This window comes from Lepidochelys kempii, chromosome 14 (genome assembly GCF_965140285.1).
Source record: "Lepidochelys kempii isolate rLepKem1 chromosome 14, rLepKem1.hap1, whole genome shotgun sequence".
NCBI classification, from domain to species: domain Eukaryota; kingdom Metazoa; phylum Chordata; order Testudines; family Cheloniidae; genus Lepidochelys; species Lepidochelys kempii.
In genome coordinates, this window is record NC_136393.1 from 3,258,771 (window position 1) to 3,275,317 (window position 16,547).

The 16,547-nt window shown below is 52.6% G+C and overlaps 2 protein-coding genes across 3 annotated transcripts in view; one reads left to right on the forward strand and one right to left on the reverse strand.

Annotated features, from left to right (window-relative positions):
- NPLOC4 (NPL4 homolog, ubiquitin recognition factor) overlaps window positions 1-4,558 on the reverse strand; it is a 45,159-nt gene extending 40,601 nt beyond the window's left edge. The window contains exons 1-2 of the mRNA XM_073312048.2: window positions 4,406-4,558; window positions 767-847 (exon numbers count right to left, since the gene is read on the reverse strand). Coding sequence (XP_073168149.1) covers window positions 767-847; window positions 4,406-4,420 — 96 coding nt within the window. The 5' untranslated portion in view covers window positions 4,421-4,558. The remainder of the gene's footprint in view (window positions 1-766; window positions 848-4,405) is intronic.
- Window positions 4,104-15,768, forward strand: TSPAN10 (tetraspanin 10). Of its 2 annotated transcripts, XM_073312049.2 has the most exons (4): window positions 4,104-4,202; window positions 8,808-9,070; window positions 13,104-13,708; window positions 14,772-15,768. In XM_073312049.2, exons 2-4 carry the CDS (start codon window positions 8,822-8,824, stop codon window positions 15,094-15,096), a joined length of 1,179 nt encoding a protein of 392 aa, XP_073168150.1. In that variant the 5' UTR covers window positions 4,104-4,202; window positions 8,808-8,821; the 3' UTR covers window positions 15,097-15,768. The 2 variants fall into 2 exon arrangements, with proteins under 2 accessions (XP_073168150.1, XP_073168152.1); XM_073312051.2 differs by lacking the exon at window positions 4,104-4,202 and having other exon boundaries at window positions 8,694-9,070.
- Window positions 15,769-16,547: the final 779 nt, after the last annotated feature.

A 16,547-nucleotide genomic window follows, 5' to 3' on the forward strand; every position in this document is an offset into this window, starting at 1 on the left:
TATTTATAGCATTTAACGTAATTTTGTGTGTATACATTGTAGTTCTTTCTTTTCAAGTCTCTGATTTATTCGGTGACATTGAACCAGGGTTGATGTTGGTGACATGACTGGAAGTATCAAGGTGGAAAAGGAATCAGATTAACTCCCTCTGCACATACTGTTAGCAACAAGAGGAATGGAATGTGAAAGCATGTAAAATTAATGCAGTTTTGATAAAATGTTACAGGACTTCCCTGTATTAATTCCTGTATAGATTTACAGACCAAAAAATATACAGTCCAACCCATTTTAAAAACAAATCATGTCTCATCACCCAAAGTAACAGTTTTCAAACAATGAAGCGTAACTGATTTTTCAAGCAATCATACCTCGAACACCGTCTCAGTCACTGCTTTATCAGAATTTTAAAACAACAAAGAAAATCACACCTGAGAAAGTTGAGGTTGAATTTGTTCACATAAATTGGGATGAGGGTTTCAAAACTGGGTTTAACACAGAAAGCCAGTTTCAGTGTAAATGTGGAGAGATTGTTCTGGCTAATGCATGCTGATCCACGCAACCACCATCAGGCTACCCTGATTCAGTTGAGCATATATCAGTCATTAAAGAAAGTCTCTGTGTATATACCCAGTAAGCGAAGTAGTTCCCAAAAGCACAGTCATCTGGAGTGGCTAAATTCTGGGCAGCCAGAGCACTATCCTAGCTATGCTCAGAAGAGAGCAGGGAAGCCGGCAGATAAGTGATGAAATGCTGAAAGCCAGGATACCTTTTTTAGAAATGTTGCAACTGTTTCTCGTTTTGCTGCTGTGATGCGCTTCACTCCCTCCGGCGACTGGACACGGATTATCTGTGGAGAATTAAAAGGTATATTCGGTCACACAACAAAGCAATACTATGTCCTGTCCTGGTTTCGCTTCTGAGCGATAGATGTTCCCCACTTTTGAAGACATGAAACAAAGCAAGTATCATCACAACCTCTCACCCTGACCACACCCTTTTCTCATTACTGAAGTCATTCTTAGGATGCAATTACAGAATTATGGGGGGGAAGTTTACCTACCATACCCAGAGCATAAAACCAATAATTTCACATTATTTGCTAGATACTTTACTCTGAAATACAAGGCATTTTTACAAACAGATTTAAAAAGTTAATGATGGCACTGAGCTTATTTTTCTGATGAAACTTCTGCATTTAGACATGAAGCAAAACATGCAGCATTATTAGAGGATAACTCAAAGCTTTTATGAGAGCAGTTTAGTCAATCCCCCAAGTTCCTTTACAGAGGAACTTGGATAACCTGCAGTATTAAGGGTCATCTTCAGTGTTATTTCATTTCAACCACATTACTGACAGTTGGCATCTATTTCCAATAAAGAGAATAAGAGAATTTTAAGTCATTGGGGCATGAGGCATTACTGGGGAACGTTAATAGAATTTCCATTGCAAGCCTCCATTTGGGATGGGAGAGATGAGTAAAGCCACCTGCTTTTGGGAAAAGGGGCCAAAGGCAATTGTTCCCATAAAGGCAGGTTTGGCTGTGGATCAGTGGCACAACTGTCAGTATGTCTTACACTTTCTCAGGAGTGTGAAAGTGACTAAAGCTCTGCCAGCACGTCAGAGCTGCTGCAAGCCCAGAGTACAAAGCAGCAGGACGATATGCAGTGACGAGCCAGGCTGCTCTTACAAATACCAATCTGAAAGACAGCCGGGCATAGCTTGACATGTGACAGCAATAGGCTGCCAGAGTGCTCCAGAATGCCCTCCTTCAAAGTTATTTTCTCATGTATTACCGCTCCACTGTTCTGTGTGTGAATACATGGAACGTGCTAGAAACAGGAAATGTTTGTAACAGACTACTCTCTTGTTCGAGTGCAAATTGCTGCACTGTCTCTTCCCTCAGAGAAGTGTGCACAACACAGGTGAGGGCCAGATTCATTAACACTATATTTCAGGGTGCACCTAAAGGACTATGGGATAACCCCCACCTTGCTTTGATTTTTCAAACACGCATGGAACCTGAACACACACTGCATTTCCTGCTTGGAAAGCCCCCTACTTACATTTAATCAGCCTAAGAATGCTGAAACAAGGCTCTAAAGATCTTTTAAAATGTTCAAGTGTCTCACACTTGTGGGGCTTACTGAGACTATTTGATGGGCTAATGGGACTCAGGCTGTTGAACACCCTGAAGCATTCTCTCTGCCATTGGCTAAGATGATGATGTCTCCACACAATTCCCAGGTGGCACTGGAGCTAGCCAGAGATCAGAACAGACAATATTTAACCTCCTGGCACTAGAATGGCAGCGTAGAGCTAAACCACCGGGTCCTAAGTCGAACCTTTTCTATAGCAATATATGACCAATCAGCTGTGTATCTTACTTTGGTGCGTTCAGTTCAGGACAGTGTTTCAAACAAGATCTCCCGCATCAATGTCACAGTAACTAACATGAAGTGTTGGGGCGAGAAAAAGGAATACTTTGCCATAACTCAGTTAAAAAAAAAAGATGTTTTCTACTGCTCAGGTGAGCCAAGAAAATGCTAAAAGGAAGGCAATATCTGTAACATCCAGATGTTGAGAGGAAGACAGCTGCCAGTTGCTGCCTCACCAAAGATGCCCCCAAGAACACACACACGAGGCCTAATAGGATCTATTTCCTGGATGATGTCACTGTTGGCCAAAGTCTTGCCTACAAGAGTAGTGTAGATGCTTGTGATTTGGGAAGTCAATGGATACGCTCTGTTTTCAACAGCAGGGCTTGCCTGGAGGCTTTAGAAAAAAACATTAAATACAAACCCTGTTTTGTTGCAAGGTTCCAGAATTTTTCCAAACATTTTCAAAAACTTTTTTGTTTTGTCAGTTTCTATACCCAGGTCTCTCTCCATTGGCAAGAGGATAACTAACAGGGAAGAACACACTAGAGGACAAGGACAGACTGGGCATCCGCATGCAACAAACGAGATCAATTGATTTAGCAACCTAACAACTGGCAAATTACAGGCCTATAGAGATAAACCTTTACAAAGAGTAAAGGAACTGTGTTTATATGCAGTTCCAGTTAAACCAGTTTCTAGCATGGATGATCAACTCATGCGGATGAAGCCAAACTGCATTTGAAAAACAGCATTCTAGCCTAAATTTTGGCTAAAGCCAGAAGGTGGCTTTCAAACAGAGTTTTAACTTGGTTCTGCCCCCATCCAAAGGGGTCTCTGACTTGGGGAATTCTCCCACTGCCACTCCTAGACATCAGTATTTTCATCTCAATGTCATCTAGACCTGCATTAGACAACAGGGTGGTAAACATGCTGGCAGCTGGTCCAATATGAGTACTCCCAACACGGCTAGAATCAGTGCTGCAGTACTGGTGGGAGTGTTTTAAGAAAACGTTCAGAGTACACAAGGGTTTAGGCACTGTCCACACTGGAATCACAACTGTGCTTTGAACAACCTTTGCACATGGTTGTCCATAGCAGTTTCCCTCACTAGTGCAGATACAGACTATGACATAACATGTCTGTTGTTTATGCCGGACGGAGACCTAGTGGGGGAAAGAGGGAGGTTACATTTAGTGTGATTTTTAATAAGCCTATCAAGCGCTCCAGGCACACAAGCAAGCCATTTCATGGGAAGAGGTATTTTAATGTTCCCAGTGGATATAGTCCTTCTCCCCCAGCCCAATAGAACCAACCCTTTAATCCCCCCCCCCAACGTCTCCATCTCAATCCCCAGCCCAAAACGTAAAAGCCTGGGGGGGGGGGAGAGGGGCAGAGGGGGGCGCGGAGAAGCCTTCAAATGGGCCCTAAAGGTGAAAAACGTTGTTAGGGTCTGCCAGAGCCAGGCTTGAGGAAAACGGGAAGATGGTGAGAACCCCGGCTTGACAAAGCCCCGGCTGGGATGCTTGAGCTGGGGCTGGTCCTGCTGCGAGCAGGGGGTGGGACGAGATGGCTCCTGAGGTCCCCCCCAGCCCTGAGAGTCTGTGATTCGAACAACGCCAAGACCGCTCTGGAGGGAGGGAGGGGGGGGAGTCGCCCTCTCGCTGGGGGGGGGGAGTCGCCCTCTCGCTGGGGGGGGGGGAGTCGCCCCTTGGGAAGGCGTGAGGGTCTCGCGCGGCCGCCTGGGCGGGGGAGCAGCAGCTGGGCTGACTCCAGCCCCCTTGCCCAGGGCGGGGGGCTGGTCCCGGGGTCGGCAGCTGTTTCCGGTGGGGTATTTGGTGCGGGCCCGGCGGGGTTCCCCGCTCCCCGGTTCGGTGCGGGCCGCGGGGCCGGTTCGGGGGCCCTGCCCGGCGGGGAGCGGGGGGTTCCCGGGGAAGGGCCCCGCCCGGCTGCCCCGGGGCCCGCCCCAGCCGCTGGGGTCTCGGGGCCCCGGCCGACCTGCTGCCTCACCCACCCGGCCCCGACTCACGATCGTCTCCGCCATGGCGCTGGCGGCCCCGCCCGGCCTCGCCCGCCTGCTCCCGGGGCCGGTTCCCGAGCGGCCGCCTCGTCCCCCGGCTCCGGCCTCCAGCGCCCCCGCTCCGCGCGCGCCGGCGTCAGCGGCCCCGCGCCCGCCAACCCCGACAACAAGGTTCCGGGCAGGAACGTTCCCGGCTCCCTGCGGGGGGCCGCGACCCACCCACAGATCCTCCCCCATCGCCCCCTAGTCCTGCCCCATAGGCCCTCCGGGTACCCCCCAGAACCCCCCCAGAACCCCTTCCCAAGTATCCCACAGGACCCCCCCGGTCCGCCCCATAACCCCTCCGGGTACCCCCCAGAACCCTTCCGGTCCCGCCCCATAGTCCCTCCCCGGTACCCCCCAGAACCCGCCCGGTCCCACCCCATAGCCCGTCCCGGGTACTCCACAGAACCCCCCGGTCCGCCCCATAACCCCTCCGGGTACCCCCCAGAACCCACGCGGTCCCACCCCATAGCCCGTCCCGGGTACTCCACAGGACCCCCCCGGTCCGCCCCATAGTCCCTCCCCGGGTACCCCACAGAACCCGCCCGGTCCCACCCCATAGCCCGTCCCGGGTACCCCACAGAACCCACCCAGTCCCACCCCATAGCCCACCCCGGGTACTCCACAGGACCCCCCCGGTCCGCCCCATAACCCCTCCGGGTACCCCCCAGAACCCTTCCGGTCCCGCCCCATAGTCCCTCCACGGTACCCCCCAGAACCCACCCAATCCCACCCCATAGCCCGTCCCGGGTACTCCACAGGACCCCCCCGGTCCGCCCCATAACCCCTCCGGGTACCCCCCAGAACCCACCCAATCCCACCCCATAGCCCGTCCCAGGTACTCCACAGAACCCCCCGGTCCTGCCCCATAGGCCCTCCGGGTACCCCCCCGCACCCCTTCATAACCCCTTCCCAAGTATCCCACAGAACCCTCCCCAGTCCCGCCCCATAACCCCTCCGGGTACCCCCCAGAACCCTTCCGGTCCCGCCCCATAGTCCCTCCCCGGGTACCCCACAGAACCCGCCCGGTCCCACCCCATAGCCCGTCCCGGGTACCCCACAGAACCTTCCCCAGTCCCACCCTATAACCCCTCCGGGTACCCCCCAGAACCCTTCTGGTCCCGCCCCATAGCCCCTCCCCGAATACCCCACAGAACCCCCCAGTTCTGCCCCATAACCCCTCCGGGTACCCCCCAGAACCCTCCCCGGTCCCGCCCCATAACCCCTCCGGGTACCCCCCAGAACACCCCCTGGTCCTGCCCCAGAACCCCTCCCTGGGTACCCCACAGAATCCCCCCAGTCTCACCCATAACCCCTCCGGGTACCCCAGAGAACCCCCCGTCATAACCCCTCCCCGGGTACCCCACAGAACCCCCCAGTCTGTCCCATAACCCCTCCTTGGGTACCCCACAGAACCCCCCTGGTCCCGCCCCATAATTCCTCCCTGGGTACTCCACAGAATCTCCCCCGGGTCCGTCCCATAACTTCTCTGGGTACCCCACAGAATGCTTTCCTCCCTTCCCCCTGGCAGTCCCTCCCCATCCTCCTATCCCCCATTCACCCAGGCATGATCCTAGTGTGAAGGGTTCAGTTCTGACTGATCCTGTGGCTGAGGGCAAAGCCAGGCCCAAGGCAGGAGGCAGCCAGCCAGACTTCGGGGGTTCTCTCAAATGGTTATTTGACACTGAACAGATCTGGGGCAGGCCCTGTTCATGCTGCAAAGGAGATGATTCTTTAGCTCTTCGGACCCACTGGTGTCTGCAGTACTGATTATTACCCTGATGTAAAATACAGAATACTTTATGAGATGCCAAGGCAAATGGCTGTCAGAGCCCCAGCAATTAATTAGTCTTGCAGGCACAAATGATCCCCACCCAGCAGCCAAAAAAACAAATCGTAGACGAATAATGAATTAAATCAGGCAGGCAATAAATCAGAACAGCAAGACAGTCCCCTCTGTGCCCTCCATCCCCCCGGAATATACCCTCCACCTTTCCCCTAAGCCCTTTTGCAGCCTGTCCAGCAGCCATCAAGTTTGGGCTAGTTCAGGTCACATATGTTTCAAAAAGGCATGTTCCTTGACAAAGAGGAACTCTGGGGTGAGGCGGGTCATGGTATGTAGGGGAACAGCCCTGGTGAACTCTCGGGCCTTTCAGTTACTGTAGACAGATCTGGGTGAGAGGTGGTTACTGAAATATTTAGGGCCTGGAATACCAAGGGCTTTGTATTCTCACACCTAGGCCCTGAGCTGTGTCCTTTAGCATGACAGAAGTCAGCGCAGATCCCAGAGGGGTAACTAACTCCCTGCCTTCTATTTGAAGAAGCAACCGTCTGCCACAAATTGCAGTCTGGCTACATTTCAAGAGAAGCCCAGTTACCCATGTCAGTAATTCACATTAATGAAGCAGGAGCTTGCCATTCCTCTCGAGTCCGTCCTGCAGGATGAAATCACTTGTGCCACAAAATCAGCTAGTAATGAGACCAAGTCATGATGCTATGTCACTACTGCATTCCAGTGCTCTTCATAACCTCTGGCTTCTTTCATCCCCCTGCAAGCGCATGAGAAGTGGGGCTGTGCCATAAATATGAGGATGGGTGGGGAGCTTGTTGAGAATTATCCCTGCTTCTGACCCCTAGTGGTGCTGATGGGGCAGCCCAGCAGTGTCCTGGCTCAGCAAAGCGGTCACCACTTCTGAGTCTGGGTCCTGGACCGGAGGGGCCCTGGGCCGGCCCGCTGCAAACTGTCATTCTCAGCTCTGGATGGGGAGCAGGTGAAAAGCAGGGAGGATGTCAGTCATCACCTCCCTCTCCAGGGACCTCCAGTAGCGATCCGCTGAAGGGACTGAAGTGTTCATTCAGCACCCGTCAATTCTCCTGTTAGCATGTGCACAAAGGGGCCTGCTGGAAGAGAGCAGGAATTGCGTATAATAAGGGGCAATCCAGGATTGTTCTACAGGACTGGGCCAGGTTAGATACAGGGTAACATTTTCAAAGGTGTCCACATGACTTGGGAACCTCACTCCCAGTCTGAAAAGGGAGTTAGCCCATGTCTACACAACAGCTGCGACAGCTACACCTACGACGCTGCTGCGTGCCATAGTCTAGATGTTCCTACTTCAGTGGAAGGGGGGTTTCTTTCTATGTAGGTAACAGACCACTTCAAGAGGTGGTAGCTAGGCCAGTGGAAGAATCCTTCCTTCAACCTAGCTGCATCTACGCCGGGGCTAGGTTGACCTAACTATGGCACTCAAGGAGTGAAATTTCCTTTTACAGCCCTGAGCCATGTAGCTAAGTTGATGTAATTTTTAACAGACCAGGCCTAAGTGCCATTGACTTGCAATAAGCTCTAAGTCACTTGGAAATGGGACTAAGGCCAGGTCTAGACTACTGCGTGGGGCAGGGCGGGGCAGGGCAGAGATGTGATCCCTGACTGACAGAGCTGGGCTGGCAAAAGCCTCTTATGTAGGCACGGTTGTAGTGGCAAAACTGCACTTTCAGCAGTAGCGTTTGTGTTGCTGGGAGCCTGGAACATGCAGCTTGGTGGCTGTAAAGCAGCACGCAGAGGAGGACCGTGCTGCTGGTATAATATACAGGTACAGCTACCCTGGCAAATCATTCCTAAGGGAGATCTGGCTTTAGGCTCCTATGTCACTTTCAGGCACCTTTGAAAATTTGACCCTAAGGCTGGGATTTTTAAAGGCGTCTAAGGGAATGAGGTGCCTAAATTAACTTCAATGAGAGTTGGGTGCCCAACTGCTCTTTGTGCCTTTGAAAATCTCCTTATAAGTCATTTTGGAAATTTGATGGAGGCTCCTAAGTCACATAGGCTCATGTCCTTCATGGTATTTAGGGGGCCAAGGCCCACTGATTTCCTTAGGTGTTTTCGAAAATGTTACCGATGGCCGCTAAAGAAATGCAAAGCACCTTCTTTCACAGGGCCAAATGGATGAAAGTGACGGCAGTCAGAGCAGGGGTCAGCTCTCAGCCTGCTTCTATCCCTTGAGGATAGTTAATTTGACATCACTGCATACCTGCAACTGCTTCAGGTAAACCCCAGGCTGGAGTAATAAAGCTCTGATTGCCTCCAGGGGAAGGACACAGCTAGAGAAAGGACATTACAAAATAATAAAATAAACTACAATCAGCCAAATGACAACAAGGAAGGATGTTGTGGGGGATCTCCCGAGAACCTTGTTCTTAGTAATTACCCGCCAGTTACAGCCTTAACATGGTCGCTTTGTTTCTTTTTGCAGCCATTTAACCAAATAACCTTGAAGTATGCACAGCTATATGGCAAGACAGCTTGTTAGAAGCTCAAGAACTGGTATACTCAGGGCACACAAGTCAGCATGGGCCTCTTTAATTGCAGGGGCTACTTAAGCCATGAAATGTGACTTCTCACATGATAGGAGCCTGACTGAAGTGCCTGCCCAGCCCCGAGCTCTGACTACGCCTTGCTTGTGGATCCTTCTGCCTGCTAAAGCAGGGGACGCCTGCAGCAAGATGACATCTGGACCTGGCCTGGCAAGCACAGGAGGGAAGCTCTTCAGGCTTGTCGCCCCCTTTGTTGCACGGTTTTCCTTCAGGAAGGTGAAGGTGGAAGAAGATGAGAGGAGCCCGTTGTTACCAGAGGTAAACCCTGGGTTTGGGTTACATGCTGGCTTTGTGCTTCTCTTTGGAGTATGTGGGGTCATGCTCTGAGACTCAGCTTAACTTCAAACCCGGAACTGATTTCAGGGGTCTTAGGAGCTCCTGTAAATAAAAGACTCCAGTGTTCTTCTTGGGGGGTTGGAAGGGGAGACAAAATCCTAAGCTCTGTTCTGTGTCAGGGAGGGGCACATCTGGAGCATCTCCACTGAAGTCAAGAGCCACTCCTGACTTGTGCTGATGAGCCGGATTCTTGCCCTGGCTTAAATCTCTAAGGTTACAACGTGTTCCCAAAGTCATTCACTCCCTCCCCCACTCCGCCCCCCAGTTCTGCTCTCCATCTGCTGTGTGTTTCCCTTCCTGTGCTTGCCACTAACGCTAATCATGTCTGGCATCAGGCTGAGCAAACTAAAGTGGACCTAGAGGCCTTGTTTGCCATGTGGCGTCATGAGGCTAGGTTCAGATTTCTGTCTCCAGCACCTGGGCTGGGCCTGGGATGGAATCAGCAAGCCTACCCCCTCTTCTGGTGGCGGCAAAGGGTTCCTCCTCCCAACATCTGTCCCTCACTCAAACCCTTCCGCTAGGCTTCCCAGTGAGTTGTCATGACACAGAGGCCCATTGGTGGTTCACTACTCTGTCAGCAAGTCCTACCAGGCCTGACAAACTCGCCATACCTAACACTCTGCTGTCATGGTGCTTACCCAAACAGTGATGTAAGGTATCAAAGGCAAGCTGATGGCACGCCGGTCAATAGCATCATAGTGAATTGTCTGTACTGACACTGTACAGGGAATGGTGTATCTGTACGGAAATAATGTTTTCAAGTCTGGAACAAGGCAGAGTGGACAAACAGCTGTTCTGCCAGGCAAAGGAAGCACCATTTGCATATTAAGTCAGGTTGGGAGAGGCTGTGAAACCGACATGGCAGAGCAGACTGGAGAGTGAACGCCAGGGGCCATCCTGACCGTGGGAGCAAAGACAAGAAACATTGGGCTATATAGGGAGATGCAAAGGAACATTTTGTTCTCCATTTGCTGGGGAAACCCTTGGAGGGCCTGGGGAAATCAGAGCAGCCTGGATCCTGGTCTGACTGAAAACTGGCAGCTCAGTCCAAGAAGGAATCCTGGGAAGAAGCCTCCCTGGACTGACTCAGAAAGGGAACCACTAATCAGTTTAAAGAACAGGAGGACTTGTGGCACCTTAGAAACTAACAAATTCATTTGAGCATAAGCTTTCATGAGCTACAGCTCACTTCATCGGATGCATGCAGTGGAAAATACAGTGGGGAGATTTTATATACACAGAGAACATGAAACAATGGGTGTTACCATACACACTGTAACCAGAGTGATCAGGTAAGGTGAGCTATTACCAGCAGGAGAGAAAAAAGAAAAACAAACAAACCCCAAAACACCTTTTGTAGTGATAATCAAGGTGGGCCATTTCCTGCAGTTGACAAGAACATATGAGGAACAGTGAGGGGGGGGGAGAGGGGGGAATAGTTTTGCTTTGTGTAATGACACATCCACTCCCAGTCTTTATTCAAGCCTAATGTAATGGTGTCCAGTTTGCAAATTAATTCCAATTCAGCAGTCTCTCGTTGGAGTCTGTTTCTGAAGTTTTTTTGTTGAAGAATTGCAACTTTTAGGTCTGTAATCAAGTGACCAGAGAGACTGAAGTGTTCTCCAACTGGTTTTTGAATGTTATAATTCCTGACATCTGATTTGTGTCCATTTATTCTTTTACGTAAAGACTGTCCGGTTTGGCCAATGTACAAGGCAGAGGGGCATTGCTGGCACATGATGGCATATATCACATTGGTGGATGTGCAGGTGAACGAGCCTCTGATAGTGTGGCTGATGTGGTTAGGCCCTATGATGGTGTCCCCTGACTAGATATGTGGGCACGTAACTGTTCTCTTTCCACTGTCCGGGCCCGACATTCAAGTGACACGGTCACTCTCAGCTCTTTGTTCATAAACACGTATTTGCTTTCACCATAATTAGATCGCTGTGCGATGTTATTACAAAGGCCTGGATCCTTGTAGCCATCCGGCTGCGTGTACGCTGTCTCTTCAGGGACAGCGGCCTTGGTGGTCACTGTGAGTGTCCAGTGCTGGGGCTGGACACTGCAGCGAGAGGCTTCTGAGGCATTCGGGGACTGGGGTATGCTAAGGGCAGAGCTTCCAGGCAGATTGTCTGGGGGGCAAACAGGCTGGGGGGCTGACCCCCAGTTTAGCACTGAGGCAGGGGGGTAACAAGGTGACCCACCATCCTGGCGGCCTGAGGGAGCGTCCCAGAGAAATGTGGGAGCTTGGAAGGGAAGGCCAGAAGGGAACAAAGCAGAGCACTGTATTGCTCTGTCCTATCCCTCTGGGTTTGACTGGGGAAAATAGTATCACACATGTAAGCAATGACTCACTTACGCTGGAGTAAAACCAAAAGATCACAGCAAGGCAAAGCAAAACCACTGTAGACCGTGCCACCCGCAGGCCTCTGGGGCTGTCTACGGCTTCCACTTTGGCTTTTTAAAATGGGCTTTGTATTAACAAACAGGTATAAGGCAGTAACCACCTTGTGCAGCTCCGGGAGAACAACCACTAAAGAAACGCTGCCCTCCATCTGGTAATAGAGCAGTGACTAGAGAACAGGCTACAGGGAACAACCTCTTCTGTTAGCCCTATTGCAGCCCAGTCCTGGCCCGGACCCCGCACAGCCAGGCACTGGGCAAACACCAGCCTCTCTTCGGAGCTCTGAAGCCTCTCTTGCCACAGCTGCTCTTTTTCAGTTCAAGCTCTTTTCCCCTGCACACCCCACAAGTTTCTGCTGCAGCTAAGGAACCTGGCTCCTTGTTCACTCCTGGCAGCGAGGGATCCCTGCTCCTGCTCTCCCAGCTCAAGCAACAGTGGTGAGCCCAGACAGGAGCACTCACAGCTTTGGAGAGAATGGCCAGCTTTGGACACATTTCCTTCTGGGGAACCCTCCCCCCAAACATAAAACTTGCAGGATATTTGTCCCTGGTCCCCTCATCTTTGCTAACTACCCCATACCGGGGCAGCTGATGGCCCTGTGCAGGACGGCCAACGTCAAACGTTCAAAAATCGGCGAGTCAGGCTCACTAAAAACCAGGAGATTGGTTTTAAAGTCAGGAGAGGAAGTAAAAACAATAGCTGTGGGGTTCATTTATTGGCCTTCTGCTCTCTGAGCCTTCGGGTGCCCGGGGGGGGGGGGGTGTCACACCTGGGAGTTTTCTGCACAGCCACGAGGGCTAGAAACTTACTTTTCCTTTAAAGAATGAAGGCTGGAGTCATCACGTCGCCACTTGACTCCAGGAGCTGGGGCTTTAAGGAAACGATAATTATCATGGCAAAATCCTGAGAGTTGGCAACACTGCAGGTGCGTTGCTGCGCCCTGAGACTCCTCACTCTTCCGACACACAACGCAGTCGGTGTCTGAGAGCTTTGGAGCGAAGCATCAGACCCATTTCACACAGTGTCGTGCACAATGGCTGCAGATTAGCCGAGAAGAGAGGCTGTTCAGGAAGCTGGGTGCTGACTGAATGGGGTGCCAGTTTTGTATGAGAAGGAATTAAATAGCTGAAGATCTAGCTATTGCTCCTATGACGTCATAGCACGTTCATTCTCTCCACTGGCAAATCCAGGTACAGTTTGCAACTCTTCTGTACCCCGTTCTACCACAAAGGGCTTGCCATGCTAATGGAGGCCATTTGAAATGTTCGCTTCCTTAAGCAATAGTTGTGCCGGGGAATCGAGCCTTAACCCAATGCATTAAAATCCTGCTTAAGGCTCATAATGAGGGAGGCTGAAAAAAACAAAAAGTTTTGAGGGATGGGGAAAGCGATAAAGTTTAAGTGCAACAGAGAAAAACTTTAGCCAAGACCAAATCTTGTCCAAGCGCCCCACTGGGACAAAGCTTCCCAGAAGAGAGGACATGCTTGTGCTTTTCTGCTCCTCATTAAGCCAGGAAATGATCTGTTCTCTCTCTCTCCCACCAATCAGACCCGCAAACCGGACAAGCTGCTTTCTTCATCCAACATCCGTGGCCCCCTGTTCTTTCCCACTGGAGACCCAGACGCTGGATTGCCTGAGAAGCACCCAGGAAAATGGGATCTTCTACTGCCCCCCGGCCACAACCTGGATTCCTGCAGCTATTGCATTAAGTACCTGACCTTCCTCTGGAACCTCTTGTTCTCTGTGCTGGGTTTGCTGATCTTGGCCTTTGGGATCTGGGGGCTCCTGGACAAGGAGTCCCTGGTAAGTGAGCGTATAGCCCACCTAGGCTCTGACCCCATGCTCTTCTTTGTCCTGGTTGGTTTGGCTGTCAGCACCATCTCTCTGGCAGGCTGCATGGGAACGCTTTATGAAAACACCTGCCTGCTGAAGTTCTTTATTGGGGGAGTCATCACTTTTGTCATCTTGGAGATTCTAGGTGGGCTCGTACTGTATTCTCTGAGACAACAGATCAAGGGTTCCCTGCAGAACACCATGCTGGTGGCTGTCCTAAGGTACCAGGATGACCCAGATCTGAGATTCATCATGGACGAAATTCAGATGGGCTTGCAATGCTGTGGCGTGGAGTCCTACCAGGACTGGAAAATGAACGTGTGAGTACAAAGGTTTGGGCTACAGCCACATTGTCTGGCTCACTTGGGAGGCAGTGGAAAATCTCGGCTTTGGGCAGTCCATTTATCCAGCCTAGCAAAGCACTGTGGCATTCCTAGTCCAAATTCTCTTTGCAAGCAGGAGAGCCAGCAGTGACTGGCTCAGCTCCTGGCTACAAGCTCATGCTGCAGCTGTCTGTGCAGCTTCCTAGCATGTCAGGCTGAGTGCTCGCAAGGGGCGTGGTACAGCCATATGCCTTCAGCCTCGCTTATGCTGCATCTTGTGGAGGCTCCTTGCAAAGCTCATGGAAACTTACCAGCCAAGGCACAATCTGTGCCCCCTCCTTTCTGTATTGTGATCTGACTTGCTGAGTGCGAGTATAGATCTCCACAAGGTATTTGTAAAGCACTTGTGGGCCTGGCCTCCATAGGGCGGCTCTCCGTGTGGACTGAGAGCCGGGGGGTGGATAGACACTGTCAGAGCTGTTGTTCTCACACGAGGAGTGAGCTGATGAGATTGGGCTATGGGAAGATGCTGGTCTACAGTGCTGGAGCCCCAAACTTCTCCACTTTCGCCTGCAAGGGAGGCTCTTTGCTTTGCTTTTTCTTCTTACAACAAGCTGATGAAACTCCAGGGCAGGGCAGGGAATCCCCGGTGCAAGCTCAAGGCTCTGGGCCTGCCCTCTATTGCTTGGCTGGCCAGTGTGTTTGTGTATGGTGGGGAGCCTTTATCTCCTGGTGGGAGTGGGGGTGGGCTGAGGAAATGACACCATTAAACCAACCCGAGACAGGTGCTGGCAGGTAACATTCCCGTTCAGGTTCCAACCACCAGCCCCAGACCTGTGCTCCGATTCGAGCCTCGTGCAGCATGGCCCACTCAGCAGAGGGGTCTCAGACTAGAACCACTGCAGCCTTTCCTGGCCATGGAAGATGGACCCCAAAGCTGCAGCTCAGGATTCTCTGCTCGTAGTGAGCCATGCCAGTTCCTGCAGTGGTGAGCACACAAGCACTTGGGTCCTCGAGTCACCCCCAGAGAGACTGACGGATTCTCCTTGTTCACCTGCAGGTATTTTAACTGCAGCTCCCCAGGTGTGCAAGCCTGCGGCGTTCCCGCTTCCTGCTGTCTGAATCCCCTTGAGAACGGCACCATCACAAACTCCCAGTGTGGCTTCGGAGCCCTCGGCATGGAGGAGGTTGCAGCTCAAAGTATCATCTCCCTCGGCGGCTGCGTGCCCCAGCTGAGTCGGTGGCTTCACGGCCATGGGGGGGTGCTGAGCGCCTACTTTGTGTTTCTGATCCTGGTTGAAGTGGGAGGCTTATTATTGGCAACCAAGTTACTGGCAGACCTGGCATTTGTCGGAGCGCTAGGGCAGCAGCCCAGGGCTTGGTGACTCACCGCACGTGGCTGGAGGTCAGGGTTGGATCCTGGGGCGGAGCCTCGGGCCCAGAACCGCTCTCCAGCATGGCAAGATGGACGGTCTGGGCCCACTGCTGAGCTCAGGTTCTCCGAGGCCTCGCTGCGTGGGAAAGGTTGTTTAGTATAAGCTCCTGTGTGAACCGAAGCCTGGCTGGTTGTCTCGGTGTAACCCCCTTGGTGGACACACGGATTGCAGTGTGAAACGGCACCATCATTCCAGCTTGTGTCGCGTGAAAAGGGGGTGGACCTAAGCCAAGAAAAGCCCCTCGTGCACTGGCAGAAGGGCCGCTGTGGGGAGAGGGTTTAGTTCTGGGACTAGTCTGGCAGAGGCAGGGAACTCCACTGGCCCCACTGAGCCTGCTTCAGCGGCTCCCTGGGCTGCAGGAGGTGGGAGCGGAGCCCTCCGTGCCTGGCTGCAGCAGTAGGGTGTGCGCAGGAGAAAGAGCCCAGCGGCACCACCCCTGCCAGGAGACCCTCTCTCAGCGGCTCTGACCTCAGTCACGGAGGGGGAACTCCAGGCGAGTGCAAGGCTTCCTATGCCACCCCGTCTCCAGCCCTGGGTGCAAATGCTGCTGCTGCCTCCCATCTCCTGCTTGCTGCGGGGAGGCCTTACGCCTGCCCAGCTGGGGCTGGAAAGCTTTGTAGTTACCTGGCAAATAAATGTCTGCCTGTACCATGGCTGTAGCTGTGCGTGGCTATGGAGGAGGGGAGTGACTGGGAAGGGCCGCCCCTGGCAGGGAGATACCACGCAGGGCAGACAGGGCGAGTGAGCCCACGAGGAGCGACAATCGCCGCGTCCCACGGCTCCGCTTTTAGAAACCGCAGCCTTGCCGGTCTAGGCCGGACGTGCCCAGCGGCGGCCATCTCGCTTCCCCTTAAGCCCACTCCTGGCTGTGGGAAGTGAACGGCCAGTTTGCCCCACCCTCACCAGGGGTGGGGGGGTTAAAGGCCCAATCCAACAGCTCCCTCCGCTGTCTGCGCCGGGCCTCAGCCAGGCCTTGCAATGAGATGCAGCCTGCAGAATAGAGCCTTGGTCCTGCTTGTCTGTGCAGGGATTACCCTTGAATGCCCAGTGTGCTGGCTGGCTGGCTGCCCCGGCCCTGCCACACCCTCCCCTTCCAGCACAGCTGACTCAGAGGCTCCCAGGTTCCCAGTTCCTTCCCCTCCCGCTCCCAAGGGCAATCTCCAGGTGACTAATGTTTGCCCAGCACTTGGAGGATGTGGAGTGCTCAATTAGGGCTTTGTGCTGAGTGGGAAACTGCCCCAGCTGCTCCCTCTGCCTCGCCTCTTGGATCAGCTGTATCAGTTATCTGTGAGCTCCCAGCTTCCAGAGCCCCTTCCACAAGCAGCTCCTCTCAAATCAATAGACTTCTGTGCACACCACGAAATGCCTTGAACCTTGGCCCCCTCTCTGGTCACCCAAGC

What these genes read in the sequence shown, in the direction of transcription:
- TSPAN10 (XM_073312049.2), top strand. Translation starts at nt 8,822, where the DNA reads ATGAAATGTGACTTCTCACATGATAGGAGCCTGACTGAAGTGCCTGCC. An exon ending in GGAGCCCGTTGTTACCAGAG is followed by an intron (nt 9,071 to 13,103) that starts GTAAACCCTGGG and finishes CCCACCAATCAG; the next exon opens with ACCCGCAAACCGGACAAGCT. An exon ending in CAGGACTGGAAAATGAACGT is followed by an intron (nt 13,709 to 14,771) that starts GTGAGTACAAAG and finishes GTTCACCTGCAG; the next exon opens with GTATTTTAACTGCAGCTCCC.